The sequence below is a fragment of the Mytilus galloprovincialis genome, chromosome 6, assembly GCF_965363235.1.
Source record: "Mytilus galloprovincialis chromosome 6, xbMytGall1.hap1.1, whole genome shotgun sequence".
Classification (NCBI taxonomy): domain Eukaryota; kingdom Metazoa; phylum Mollusca; class Bivalvia; order Mytilida; family Mytilidae; genus Mytilus; species Mytilus galloprovincialis.
Genome location: NC_134843.1, coordinates 40,070,746 through 40,086,697, shown reverse-complemented (window position 1 = coordinate 40,086,697; position 15,952 = coordinate 40,070,746). Strand labels below are relative to the sequence as shown.

The 15,952-nt window shown below is 31.9% G+C and overlaps 1 protein-coding gene across 1 annotated transcript in view; it reads left to right on the top strand.

The window, feature by feature from the left end:
- The first annotated feature begins 1,350 nt into the window (after positions 1–1,350).
- LOC143079557 (cell adhesion molecule Dscam1-like) overlaps positions 1,351–15,952 on the top strand; it is a 30,664-nt gene continuing 16,062 nt past the window's right edge. Inside the window, exons 1-12 of the mRNA XM_076254965.1 lie at positions 1,351–1,696; positions 3,126–3,416; positions 4,967–5,230; positions 5,530–5,808; positions 6,179–6,442; positions 7,790–8,071; positions 9,394–9,705; positions 10,576–10,863; positions 11,839–11,976; positions 13,637–13,661; positions 14,096–14,163; positions 15,604–15,628. Coding sequence (XP_076111080.1) covers positions 1,471–1,696; positions 3,126–3,416; positions 4,967–5,230; positions 5,530–5,808; positions 6,179–6,442; positions 7,790–8,071; positions 9,394–9,705; positions 10,576–10,863; positions 11,839–11,976; positions 13,637–13,661; positions 14,096–14,163; positions 15,604–15,628 — 2,462 coding nt within the window. The 5' untranslated portion in view covers positions 1,351–1,470. The remainder of the gene's footprint in view (positions 1,697–3,125; positions 3,417–4,966; positions 5,231–5,529; positions 5,809–6,178; positions 6,443–7,789; positions 8,072–9,393; positions 9,706–10,575; positions 10,864–11,838; positions 11,977–13,636; positions 13,662–14,095; positions 14,164–15,603; positions 15,629–15,952) is intronic.

Genomic DNA, 15,952 nt, shown 5'->3' with positions numbered 1-15,952 from the left:
ATGTACCATGGGGATACTTCAGGATTGGTCTTTTATCATGATTCAATTAGCTTTTGACCAGAACGAAAGCATGCCATTTTAGCAATTCTGAATATATAAAGAAAATGCACAACTTATGCATCAAAAACGAGATCTGGCAGCGGGAGATGTTATATCATTATTTACCTGGTTGTAAGTCAGTTGCTACTGGTCCGCCATGATAAACCTATACTATTTATGATCTCAGCAGTTTAACTACACATTGCATTAACTTTTTTTCAATATGGACTGAATTCATTTAGAACATAAAACAACTGTCCACAAAAGACCAAAATGACACAGAAATTAACAACTATAGGTCATCGTACGACCTTCAACAATGACCAAAGTCAGCTTTGAAAGGCCCCGATATGACAATGAAAATCAATTCAAACGAAATAACTAGCCAGCCTTATTTATATAAAAACAATAAGAACGAAAAATAAATATGTAACACATAAACAAACGACAACCACTGAATAACAGGCACCTGACTTAGGACAGGCACATACATAAATAATGTGGCGGGGTTAAACATGTTAACGAGATCCCATCCCAGCCCTCCCCATAACCTGGGACAGTGGTATAACAGTATTTAACATTTAACATCCAATGGATTTAGTGTAAAGACGCATAACCAGTCAGAGAAAAACATGACATTGTGCAATGTTGTTGAAAAATGTTGAAAAAAGTAATGTATGCATGTGTACACAAAATGATCAGTTGACCAGTCTAGAGGATCCTTATGGGGGACTTCTAGAATTATAATTGTATACAATGACAATATGGTGTTCTACACGAAGTAGACTTTTTTTTTAATTTTGCAATTTGAAAACGAAATATTTATTTGTATTTTCTTTTAAACATTCTCTTACAGACATCTACATTTGTTTAATATCTGTACAGAAATCCCACTATATCTCCTAATTGTCGCTTTGTTGGTTTTTTTTCTCCTAGCAGCTCCAGTAAAGGAACTTTTTTATATTTCAAATTCATTATCTTCGTTTACCATTAATCCCTAGTCCTGCTCTTTTTCTTGACTGTTATTTTTTCTTCTGTGGTTTTTAAATATTAAGAAGTAGCGAAAACAGCTGAAAATGAAATTTGATAAAATGTATTTGCTTTTGTAATGTGCTACCTTAAAACGATTGTCTCTGTTGACAATAATTTTGTCCTCCGTTTGATATTTATATCACAACATGTTATTTAATGTTATCTTACTATCAAAACAGTTTGGGATATTATAAGTTCTAGTAAAGCAACAAAGAATTTTCATAACAAGGTCATTTCAAAAAGGCTTGAATCTTCATTATGTACTTATTTTCAGCTATTTTATCTCAGGATTCTTTGTCGCCAGGACCTATAGCATATTTGATAAGTGGCAGTAATGTGACATTCAAGTGTATAACTAGTAATGATTGGAATTTGACGTACTTCTATGATTATGGACTAATGGAAGACAACTTTGCAAGAGTTATATATCAGAGAAACAGTACATTTTGCAGGCCATTGTTTATAGACACACATATCGGTGTAGACAAATATACTGCTTTACCATGCTCTGTTGGTCGGCCAGTCAGCATTACAATTCGTTACATTAATTCATCATATCATAATAAAACTATAGCTTGTAGACCTGACCAAGGAAAACTGATAACTACAACTGTCAAAATTCGAGGTAAGTGCTATACATTCATACTTTAACGTCGTTTGGATTGGAGTGTTCTGGTAAATGTGAAATAAATTTAAAAAGAAACAATTTTAGACGAACCAAGTTCGTAAAAGGCCGGGTTCTTTTCATTGATATGGCGTATTACTTTCACATTTGTATAATGTTACTTGTCTAACACTGCTTTCCTATTCCGTTGAAAATACGATAAACTTTTAGACTGGGGGCAAACCAAGCGTTATTGACTATAACTAATTGCTTATTATAAATCTTTATGAGGTTAAAAAATGTGGCAAGTAATGCTAGGCTAACGAAATTGGTTGATTACATTTTCAAGGAGTAAGCATAAAAAAATGTTCGAGTTAATAAAAGGCGTTATCCGTTGCATAAAGCCAAAATCAACAAAAAATGTACTCTTGTTACTACTCAAAACAAACAGATATCTTGAGCACCGGCCTTAAACTACTCTCTACCCTTACCACAATCGGAAAGATATAAACTAATATATTTCGAGGAAGACCCGCATTTTAGGCATCACATATATCTTACTAAATTATAATCCTGGTACCTTTGATAACTATTATCGCAACCATACACATGTTCTAAATAAATACACAGACATTTCTAGGAATATGATGGGTCAAAAGCAACCGCGTGGAGACCGTGTATATTCCATATTAGGTTAGTAAGTGGGGTAATATCAATACACAGTTTTCCGTCCCTTAAAAAACCCTGAGTATTGAAGGAAAATACATTCAAATAGATATAGGAAGATGTGGTGTGAGTGCCAATGAGAAAACTGTCCATCCAAATAACAATTTATAAAAGTAAACCATTATAGGTCAATGTACGGCCTTCAACACGGAACCTTGGCTCACACCGAACAAAAAGCTATAGAGGTCCCCAAAATTACTAGTGTAAAACCATTCAGGGAAAACCAACGGTATAATAAAGTTCACAAGATGCTATTGTTAGCATTTGTTTTTGTATAGACCAATGAAAGTTGGTTCGTGATACAAACGGTATTGAATTCTTGATCACTTTGATAAACCACTAGTCTTAATACCACATGTTAGGATAGTCGGTAAGATGACTTGGTTTCATATTGTGCTGGTGACCTGATACGATATATATGGGGTCAGTGAATTCCGTATGGGGGGAGAGGTATATTGCCATACCTATGTCATTGTTTCGGATTTTTATGACTGCAGACATCATCACTAACTATCATTATATATGTGGAATTCGATCATTTCATTAAATCTCTAATTTTACAGATGTTGTTCAACATCAAATGTTATCATTTAAACATAGAACTGATAATTTATAACAATCTGAATCATAATTTCTGTCAAATAAATAAACTAGTATTCTGAAAATTGTCTTTAATCTTTTTAACAGTAGGTAAAATATTTGTTCAAAGTAGATTATTTTTCAGAGATGTTAACTTCACCAGAAATAGATCCTAGGGGAGTTAGTACTATTGAAGACGGGGCGGTCTTTAGCTTCAAATGTACAGCTAAAAGCATTCCTAAATCATCGATAGAATGGTATATAGGTGGATCAAAGCTAAATGGTACTATTTCAACATTTTACGCAACGGAAAATACAGTAGTTTCTACAATTAGTTACATGGCAAAGAAGGAACACAATAATAAGATTCTGTTTTGTAGTGCGAACGATTCGTTTACAGCGATGAACTCTTCGTCTGCAACTCTTAACATTGAATGTAAGTATATCGAAAGGATATATCTAAGAATTGAATGCTTCTTTTTGTAAATTTATTGGGTGGTAAAAGCGTTGACCGAAGTACATTTTGTATGAAGCGCGGAAGCGATTCATACTAAAAATTGCGCACGGTGAACGCTTTTACCACCCTATAAAGTTACAAAAAGAAGCATTCAATACTTATAATTACATTTTTTAGCTTTGATCACGAAAACACGAATTTTATAAATTTTGTATTTTATTCACCTGTGCACCTGTTAGACCACGTGCTATCATGAGTGAAAAGTTTTATTGAGTGATGCAATTGCTTACGGAATAAAACGTGATGTGCAGTTAGCCAATCAAAATAAAGTATTACAATGAAACATACATCTAATGTAATTATTGTTTAACCATAGAGTAAATTCAAGGATATGGATATAGATACTCGAACAATGAGGATATTGAGTTCGTACGTTTTTTAATCTCCCGTTAAACTTTAACTTGTAAAGGTAATATATGTTCATTGAGGTCTGGAGCTGGTATGTCAGTTGCTGCTAGTAGTCTGTTGTTATTAATGTATTACTGTCATTGTGTTTATTTTCTTTTGTTTCCTATTCTGACATCGGACTTCTCTTAAACAGAGTTTTACTGTGCGTACTATTGTGCGTTTGTAATTTCTACATTGGATAGAGGTGCAGGGGGAGGGTTTTGATTTAATTCCGTCGCATGTTTGCGCCTGTCCCAAGTCAGGAGCATCTGGCCTTTGTTAGTTTTGTAAGATTTTTTATTTTAGTTTCTTGTGTATAATTCGGAGTCTAGTATGACGTCCATTATCACTGAACTAGCACAAATATTTGTTTAGGGGGCAGCTGAAGGACATCTAATGGGTGCAAGAGTTCTCGCTGCATTAAAGACCCGTTGGTGGCCTTCGGCTGTTGTCTGCTCTATGGTCAGGTTGTTGTCTATTTGTGTCCATATTCTCCATTTCCATTCTCAATTATATTTAACTGTATTGTGTGAATAAATTTAAGATTTCCATGAAATAAAATATATAGCGGTATGCTTTCAAGGCAGCTAAGTGACCATTTCCCCTGTTAAATCATCATGTTTTTTGTGAATTATAAGATTTATAACAATTTATTAAAAAAAATGTATGCTAGAATAACTATATTGAAATGAAAATTTGTATCGTTTTAAACGTCCAAACACAAGCATATATTTTTAATCCTCTGAAAAAAAATTATTTTGATTTCTCTATGCTTGACGTATCTTTTTAAGTGCGCGTGCCTTTCGTGTCCATGAGAAGAAAAACATAAGCATGATTAAACTTTGTAGAATAGAAGCGCATTGGTTTCAATGTGAGTAAATAGTATTCAAACACTTACTGTTTTTATTCTTTACCTCTTTTTAATACCTTCAACTCTCCAAATACCCCATAAATACCCTTTGCAATTAATTAGAACAAAATCATAATAAATATATAGCCTGTCTGTCTTTGGAACTTTCGAGGAATCATTTCGACCACCAGAATTCTCTCTTACTGTATTTATTTTATGATTTGTATTACAGATGTTCCTACAGTACACATTGATCCTGGTGTTAACCCTTATATTGTGTATGCAGGACAACAAAACGTAACATTGGCATGCATAGTAGATGGTGCAAATCCTGCAGATAGTATAAATTTTCATTGGACTAATCTTGTTGGTATTTCATCTGATCAAACCATTATACTAGCAAATATTTCGAACATACATAGCGGAGAATATAGATGTAAAGCTGAGAATAAAGTAGGCAATTCTAGTGTTACCTCTAAGCTATTGATGGTACAATGTAAGTAAATATACGAAAAGTAATTACGTCAAAGAGATATATTGTCATGAATAAGAGATGCAGTCAATACATTTGTACATTGTGATGTAAATGTGAGGGAACTTGAATTAAAATTTGCCACTAAAATCCATTTCTATTTAATAGGTAATTAAATTTTCAAAACTCTTCATTTTTTTAATTTCGAATCCTTTCATCGAAATAATTCAGAGAATCTTTAAAAATGTGACATTTAAATAAAAAAAATATTGTTTTAAAGAAGTGTAAATATTTTTTATTCGAAATAAAATGTTTATTTTCAGATGCGGCAATGATAGAAAACATATCTGATGTCATCATTTTAGAAGGAGACAATCTCCAATTACATCCTACTGTAGATGCAAATCCAGCTCCTGTGTCTTTTTGGTGGAGCCGACATAATGATGCTAATTTTAGAGTTAATGGTTCAAATTTAAAAGTGAACGTTATCCAGAGGGAAGCGACTGCAAACTACACCTTCCATGTTATGAATATTTTAACTCCATCTGGAATCAGTGCCATCAATAGAACATCCCGAAAGACTATTCATATTGATGTTCAATGTAAGTTTCATATTTTCAAAAACGCACATTGTATGAAAGTGATAATGGTTGGCCTGTAAGAACTATTATTTTTGTCAAATATTCATGAAGTGTCTTCTGCATTATTCTTTAAGAACACTTAAATATTCATTTTATTTGTTTTTTTTTAATATAGTTTAACTTAAGTCTTATCTATGAATCTGCAATGGGAAACTATACTCTTAGTTTAAAAATCTACCGTAATTGACAAGACTACATATAAAAATGGAGAAGGAAATAATATTTGCAGCTGTAAGGGCAATTTGTAAAATTAAAACCCGAGCATTGTTCCAAAGGAAAGTGGTATTGCATATAAATAAAACGATTTTCAAATAAGTTGTTTACATTATAGATTTCCCAAATGTTCACATGGAACCCGAATATAATCCATATATACTATACCAAGATCAGCAAAACGTAGTTTTATCATGTGTAATCGATGATGCCAACCCTGCAGATATCATTGCTTATCATTGGAACAGTCCAAGTGGTACCATTAATAGTCACAATATTAATATAGCAACTGTAAAAACACCACACAGTGGACAGTACTCATGTACTGCTACAAATATAGCAGGAACGTCGAATGTTTCGACTAAGCAGGTTGACGTACATTGTAAGTATTTTTGTTTGTTTTCTACTAAAATTGAATCGATAATGTAATAAAGGATAAAACTACACTGCACACACAATACGTGTGAGAAATTATATATCCCCAATTTGTATGGAACAGTACATGTTCTTGGATGACCTATCATTAAGTACGATCTTTCTCAAAAGTTTTGAGAACTAACCATATTAAATTGTTTAAAGCAAAAGATCAAAAGGGCAAAAACTAAAAAAAATATATAGATCTCTTTTGAGATCGTCATAGCCTCTTGCTAAGTTTCAAACAACAAATTGTCTTTCATCTATATTATTTCATCTATATAAATTGAATTATAAATTGGCAAATGGCAAACAGCATGTAATAGCTACACGAGAGCATAAGAAAATAAACTCATCCTAGATACCAGGACTAAATTTTGTATATACGCCAGACGCGCGATGCGTCTACAAAAGACTCATCAGTGACGCTCGAATCCAAAAAAGTTAAAAAGGCCAAATAAAGTACGAAGTTGAAGAGCATTAAGGACCAAAATATCTAAAAGTTATGCCAAATACAGCTGAGGTAATCTATGCCTGAGGTAGAAAAGCCTTAGTTTTTCAAAAATTCAAAATTTTGTAAACAGTTAATTTATAAATATAACCATATCAATGATAATTCATGTCAGCACAGTGTTGACTACTGGGCTGGTGATACTCTCGGGGAAATAAATCTCCACCAGCAGTGGCATCGACCCAGTGGTTGTAAATAAACTCATCATAGATACCCAGAACACAAATAGAGCAAGTTTTAGGTTAACCTTACATTACAGAGTTGAACATTTAATTTGAGTGCGTTCACAATAGTAATTAACTAAAAACAGAGAAACTTGATGCATAATTTGAATCATGCCCTAATTAAACAATACCGTTGCAAATTAAAGTATCATGAACTAATCATGCTATTAGATAAATAGGCTAGACACTAAGAACTTCATAAATAGGATTGTTGAGAAAAAAAAAGCAGAACTATTCAGAAAAATATGTTTAATTAAAAATGAAATGTAACATAACCGAAACACAGGCAACACGACGAACAATCATATCCAAATGATATAAAATTCTTTTATTCTATCGTTTGTTCCACTGTTAGGTAAGATGTTTACTTTTATGCCTTGACGCGATTTAAGCATGCATGTTTATACCTAATTTCCTCGAGTTCTTAAAGAATAATTTAAATCAATGCGCTCAATGCACCAACAGCTCAGCTTAAATTTATCTTTGTTCCAAAAAAATAAGCTGAAAAAGATTGATGTATGTTTTGCATTGTACTTGTGAAATTGAATTGTTCATATTATTCATAATAACATATTTTCAGATGGTCCACAGCTATTAAACATTGTCAACCAGTATGATATTATGGAAGGAGATGACTTAATCGTGTCTCCATTAGTAGATTCTAATCCAGTACATGGATTGATATGGTGGACGAGACAGAATGATACAAACTTCAGACATGACAGTTCTGAACTAAAAATCAATAAAATCAATAGAACATCAAGTGACAACTACACCTGTTACGCAATGAACACCATAACTCCTTCGGGGATGGCTGAAATGAACAAAATAACTCAAAAGACGTTCTATGTTAATGTGCAATGTAAGTGTTCTTCAAAATCATCAAGGAATTTGTTGTCTCTTTTTATTCCTAGCTTTGCCAATGACTGCTTGATGATACATTGAAATCATATGTTAAATATTGAGTACAAACCAACAGTTGTAAATGAAGCAAAAGATAGGAAAGGGACATGCAACGTTATAAGTCGAAAAAAAAATGACAAGGCTATGGCTAATCTTCAGCACTTAATACTCATTTTCTTAAATTTCCTTCTGTGCAGCAACCCTCTATCAAAGACTTGGAATATCGTATCAACTTTGAGATATATACTCCGTATAAAGGCGCTGCTGGAATATTCCTACCAGAAAATGGAAAGTTTACAATTGAGAAGTTAGTATCATCTCTTTTGTCTTTAAGTTTTGTTTTCAATCGACGTTTTTTGTCAATATTTAGATATAAGTCAAGATATGAGGCATATGTACCTGTTGTATCCTTTATCTCAAGAGTTCGATAGAAAAGTGCGTTATATGGGATAGATGTTATTATATTGACTCACTTAATCTCACTCCCTATCAGTTTTTGAGACTCCGACTGTTCTTTTTCTTTCTGAGTATGTTTTTCACCGAAAAATATAGCAAAACAAGAATGTGTCCTCAGTACACGAATGCCCCACTCGCACTATCATTTTCTATGTTCAGTGGACCGTGAAATTGGGGTAAAATCTCTAATTTGGCATTAAAATTAGAAAGATCATATCATAGGGAACATGTGTACCAAGTTTGAAGTCGATTAGACTTCAACTTTATCAAAAACTACCTCGACCAAAAACTTTAACCTGAAGCGGGAGTACACGAATGCCCCACTCGCACTATCATTTTCTATGTTCAATGGACCGTGAAATTGGGGTAAAATCTCTAATTTGGCATTAAAATTAGAAAGATCATATCATAGGGAACATGTGTACCTAGTTTGAAGTCGATTGGACTTCAACTGAATCAAAAACTACCTCGACCAAAAACTTTAACCTGAAGCGGGACAGACGGACGAACGGACGAACGGACGAACGGACGCACAGACCAGAAAACATAATGCCCCTCTACTATCGTAGGTGGGGCATAAAAACAACATCTGTGCACTGCCTTTACGTTGAATTTCTATTTTAGATCGGTGCTGTAAATCAGATAAGAGTTATAATATAGCTGCGAATAAATATGTTAACCAATGAAAACAGATTGAAAGGATAAAGACTTAAAAATATAGTATTTTTTCCAAATATATAAAACGGTCCAATTTGTTTTAAATAGAGGTTATTTGTGTGTTTTCTGCTTGTGTAATACTTTGATTTTTTTGTTTGTGATTTTTAGTTAAACCGTTTGCTGACTATAGCAGTCCATATTCATCCTTGCATATTACTGCAAAGAAAGGCGGTACTCTTCTAATAAAAGTCACAATAACAGCTAATCCTACACCAAATATAGAATGGAGCTTCCAGGCTGAGGCGGATTTTGGTTCCTGCAATTTTAGCACATTATTATCAAACACTACAACCACTCGATTCCGTACTTCGTCATTCATAGCCTTCGATAGTGTACAAATAAGCAACTTTGGCGATTATACTTTCACAGCTAAAAATTCAGCTGGCAATTTCGTTCGCAGATTTTTCGTCACGGAAGAAGGTAAGTTATGGTAAGTAACTTAATGTACATGTGTAACATTGTAATTCGTATTGTCATTCATACAATTTTGTTTGTACTAAAATAGCTATTTATATCTCATCCTGTGAAATTCTGATCCTATTGACTATTTGAAAGTTATATCTGGTTAGTGGTATCTTCTATTATTATAAGAAAATTAACAGATAAAAAAAAAACACTTCTTGTTAACAAGAATAAATTCAAAACATAATTTTATACTAACAAGCCAAAGTATTTTCTAGGGAATTTTTTGTTTATTTTCTTACTTGATATAATCTTATTTTGTATTGTTATTTTCCTTTGTTGTACGTGTGTATGTCTTTTTTGGCACTCCATGTTACTATGCATGTTGAAACTCTTTATTCATAATAATGAAAATAAAATCTTTTTAAAAGTGAAGGATATTTACAAGGTTTTAAATTTGCAGTATATTACAATGTTTAGTTTGGGTTATATTTTGTTCAAAATATATATCAGCAAGTCAGTGAACATCAACAACTTTTTGGGAATAAGATAAAAGTGACTGGTCAAAAGAAAGGTGTTATATATAAGGACATTACGATGGCAAATTAAGTTCAATTCAATATGATGCTAGACGTATCAAAGTCAACCATTATAGAAATTATCTTTAGTTTAAAAAATGATACATTTGTATTGCTTTCATTTGCAGAGGCTGTAAAAAAAAAGACAGTAGAACGAAAATGTATTTAACATTTTATTTTATACTGAATTTTATATAATTATTTTATAAATATTAAGAAATTCGTGTTGTACGAACAAAAAATCATACTAATAGTATACAGATGGAGTCTTTCATAAAATAAATTATATATATTTATGGTTTTCTTGTAGTCGATGCCATACCACCCTCATTAGAATATGTTGTATGCAAGAGCACAACAGCAATTGTCATGTGGAAACTGATTTCTAACGGAGACAGATCCTTGAAATTTTATGTACAGTATGGTGAAAATGGACGAAACATTAAATCAGAAAAATTACAACAGGATTACACGAACCAGCTGATGGCATATACAGTGAATGGCTTAAATCCCAATAGAAAATATACGTTCTCTATCCTTGCTGTTAATTTATTGACCGAGTCTAAGTCCCGAACGGTCGAATGTTTAACTGATGTAGGTAAGTTGTACTTGTTACTATGAACATATATTACTTACAAGAATGTAAGTATAGATACTGGTGCTATCGAAAATTGATGATGATATGATCGCACATTTTTATCAATGTACTGGAATCTTGTGCAAATGACATGCACATGAGAGGTTTGGTTAGCTATAAAACTAGGTTTAATCCACCATTTTCTACATGAAAAAATACTTGTGGGGGTCAGACATATTACAGTTGTTGCTCAAGCGTTTGATAGGTTTAGCTCTCGGTTGCCATTTGATAATGCATATTCCGTTTTAGATGATACTCAGAGGTCGGTATTTTTGTTGTTTTCTCTTTTCATGGCATCAATTTGAAAGCAATTTACATTCTCTTTTCCTAATTATCATTGTAAATTTCACCGTAAATCCTTGTGATGGTACATGCTGATACGAGAAATAAAAGGTAATGGACTTGGTTATCTTTGTAGTTTTTTCGTTCCATCGTTATATTAAAGATGCCATCTTTTTGTATTTAACATGTTTAAATTTGTCTATTTAAAAAAATATAATGCTAATTATTATAACTATTTCTTTATAAAGTATATTGACTGCTTCAATGTCCACATTTAGAATATGTTCTTACAAAGCCTTATTTTACTTTGAGGCGTCAAAAGCATTGGCACATGTTTACACGAATACAAATAACCAAATGTTTTTAGTGCAACCATGATCACATTAACATTTAAGGGTCAATTGTAAACCTCGTTAACCTAAATTAACGCCAGAGTTATATAAAAAAAAAAGATAGAGTGCAGATAGTATGAACGTTTTGTTAAATATTGTCATTTAGTGTTTATTGTGATGGTCTTACATGCTAAAAAACAAAAATTCGACAGATACAGATAATTTGAACGTTTTAACGCTCAGTATGTTTGTTATTTGTGGCTCAATATTAATGCAATAAGTACATTCGAATTTATGACTCAACAAACATATTTTTTTATAGAATGTTTTGTTGCATGCTCAAACAAAGAGGCGTGCGATCCCGTAAAAGAACATCCTGTAATGTTTCAAGTAGGACTAGCAATGTTAATTGTTGGATTGTTGTTCCTTACTTTCGTGGCAGTATTTGTTGTCTGCAACAGTAAGTTTATCGTTTTACGGTAGTATGTTGACAAAAAAAAGATGTGCGAGTCTTCTTCGCCTTTGGAATATCCCACAAACAAGAATTTCTCAAATAATTGTGATACATCTACTTTCTATTTTACTAACGATATCTGTTAAACGTTGAACTGCATAAGTTTCAGGAAGTTATTCCTAAATATGATAGAATTTTTCCAGCATTCTATTACATGTTCTCACTTTGCAGCTCTATTATGATATAATGTGTCCAGTATGCCAGCATTATCCAAAATAAAAATCTCACTTTCTCTAAGGACAGCATGGACAAAAACAATAATAAACGTTGCATTTGTTTTAATGAAAGTTTTATAATCTGAAATAAAAGAATGTCAATAAGACGTAAATAATGATAGAACACTATAAGATGTATCCATCGTATTAAAAAGTAAAAGCAGAAAAATACTGATCTCCGAGGAAAATTCAATCGAAAAGTCCCTAATCACATGACAAAACACATCAAATGAATGGACAACAACTGTCATATTCTTGACTTGGTACAGGCATTTTCAAATGTAGTAAATGGTGGATTGAACCTGGTTTTTATAGCGCTAAACCTCTCACTTCTAAAACAGCCTCATCAAGTTCTGTTATATTTACAACCATGCGTGAACAAAACAGACATAATAAATAAAATAGTCAAAATAAGGGTACATCAGTCATCACTGTGTTACAATCTAAAAACAAACAATTTTACAAGAAAGCACACAAGAATCTATCAAATTAAAAACACATTTATTGCTTCGCGATATAGATCAGAATGGTCTTTGTATGAAGGTGTAAGAATAAAAAGGTCCTTAATCTAATATCTGACACAAGCATGCCTAAGCATTAATAATTGATTTAAATGTGCAGGGATACAATGTGATAATGAAAATTTTCTAATATGGATTTTTGTTTAAAATGATCCTTGTTTGAAATAAGTTCAGAGGAAATTAAACCTACTTCTTTTCTTACTGAAATATCGGCTTTCACGGTTTTGTGTAATGATAAGTCGCATTTTCAAACTTCATATGAACTACTTAAAAATGTACATAAGAGTTTTATGGTTCCTAACAAAAGTTCAAAATATAGATCTTTTCAACAAATTTCACTCGTTTACAATTATTAAAACGGTAAGATAGCACCGCTGATTCCCAATTAATTGCGATTAATATAAAGCTCTTCCCCAACTATACTGATTTAATATAATATGTGAGTATAACAAAAAGTTTTGTTATTCGATTTGTCTTTATTTCTTTTTCTTCGTTAGATTGTTCTAGATAATGGCTGTTTCTATTGCCTGAAATTCCGATACAATGAACAAAATTGTAACGTTTTACTTGTTATATTTGTGTGTATCTAAGTAAATGCTCATAATATGTTATCGGTAATTTTGCTGTCGAACAAAGACACATTATTTATTTTATGTTCCAAATATATTAGATATGTTGTTGGAAATCAGAATAAACCTTTGAAACTTCGATATTTTTTTTTGATAATTTTTTCATATTCATCTTTGGGTACAAAATGTATGTGCGCAACAGTGTAATAAAGATACATTATTCATGATTTGTTCTACATATGTGGTTGGAAATCAGAATAAACCTTTTGCACTTAGATAAATTTTTTTATATTTATTTTAGGTTTCAAGCATAGTGGATCAACTAAGTATGTATTAAATGGCATAGTTTAAAAGCACGTATCATTATTTGTATTTGAAAAAAAGTCACCATTGTGTTATTGAAAACCATTAATTAGATATTTGAAGAAAAAAAGAACGTGAAGAAATTAACCAATAAAGAATTATTCAACCCCACAAACATAATATGTATTTGAATAAAGTGTTAAAATTCATGTTTATGACAAGTATGAGAAAACAAAAATTCACATTTTATAGTGCAATATTTGTTGTGCAATTACACACACGTCCAATAAAATTACACTGAAATACATTACTTTGAATAATCAAGAAAATATAAAAAAAAAGAAAAAAAAAAAACATAATAAGATGATACGATATCCGATTTCTTGATTCTTTCTACAAAATTAATTTATTAATGACCGTTAAATAACATGAATAAGTTGATGAATAACTTTTACAGATCTGTTGATAATAAGGAACAAACAAGTAATACTATCTTAAGAAGTGTAGAAAACATGCCTGAGTTTGGTATGTACTTACTACATTATCATCAAATTGTTATATTCATAAAAGCAAAACTATATGATGTTATCATTTTTAAAAGGCTAAAACAAGTTTTAATGTGTTGAACGTTTTATTCTGTCAGTGTTTCAGTCACAGATGTCAGAAATCAGTTGGAATAAACTCGATATAAATACCAGTCATAAAATTACCCATATGACACGCGTTTCATCTACAAAAGACCTATTCGTGACGCTCGAAATAAAAATAATAAAATTAAGAAACAATTGATGCAAGCTATACTTTATTGTAGTTTTAACATGGGTAGGCATTATATTCGTGATTATTTTTACCCGAGCGATAGCTTGCAACAATTATTTCGATTCTGATTAGGAAAATTAAGGTAATTTCTAATTCCGATACGTATAAGGGTAGAGCTTGCGTGTAAGGTCTTCCATAAGCTTCCCTTTTTCCCTTGTTAACAAGCAAATGAATGGCAATGTGAGTCAGGAGTTTTGAACAGCCAATATGAACGGTTGTCGTATCTAGGTCAAATATGTCAATTTCGAATTGCAACACACGACAGTAATAATAAATTAATTAGTAACAACATGTCATCATTTAAGAGTTTGGAAGTGTTTTAAATTAATGAAATATCTTAAATACGTGCTAATTTGATAAAAAAAATCATTATTCTGCAGTGGTAAATATACACATGCGCAAACAAATTTTATTGGATTTAGATCATGGGTTAATTCACAAAGCCAAAGAAGCACGTCATATTAGAATGCAAAATAAAGCACGACATTGATAAACATTGAGACCACGCCGTTACTCGATTAAACATACTCGACTGGGTGATATGTGTGTGCAATGCGTGTTTTTCTTTATGGTGCGAAAGGATTTATCGGTTAATATGTTTTTAATTATTTTGCTTCCCGAGATGAAAATGACATGTCTCAGACAGACTAATATCCTGTAACAAAACATGAAAAGGGCAGTCGTTATTAAATAGTCCGTTTCTATGTATATTGGCGTTTATTTTTGTTGTGGTTCAGTGTTTATGTTGTTCCGTTGTTTCCCCTTATAGTTGATGTGTTCCCTCGGTTTTGTTTTGTGGTCTGAATTTGTTTGAGCTTAATTGTTTATGAGTTTTAAACAGCTGTTATACCACTTTTGCTTTTTTATAGCAACTAGATCACTCTTGTTGCAGCTTCAAGAGTACGACGAAAACATAATCGCCGAAACAAGTCACAGTACTCTGAAAAGCATTGTTTTCAAACGTTTTTTCAAAGTTGGCATAAAACAGTTTCTAATTATTTCATGTGTCTTCGGTTTAATCTAGCCTAGAGATCAATGTCGAAATTCATTTCTCATTGGAGCAAATAACCGTGATAAGATTGAGGCATTGTGAAAAAATTATAAGAAAAACAAGTTGTTTGAAATTGTCGTGATTTTTTTTTTCAGAATCACGACCACCTCAAGACCAAAGGTATTTATCAAAGCTAAGATACATATATAAATTATAAATTTGGTTCAATATAATAAATTATAAATTTGAATTATAAATCTGGTTCAATATAAGAAAATAACCTTATTGTGCCACTATGAGGATTACAAAAAATGGTGTGCAAACTGAGTCATTTCAAATCTTAATTCAAGCTCAGGTATTATAATTAACAATTGGGTTGACTTGTATAGATTGTGTACGAATATATTGTAAGATATCGCATTCCGTTGATCATCTGAAAACTTGAAACAACGATTTCTGTGAACAGAGGGAGTTATGATAACAGATAAAATTTGAAGTGAAACA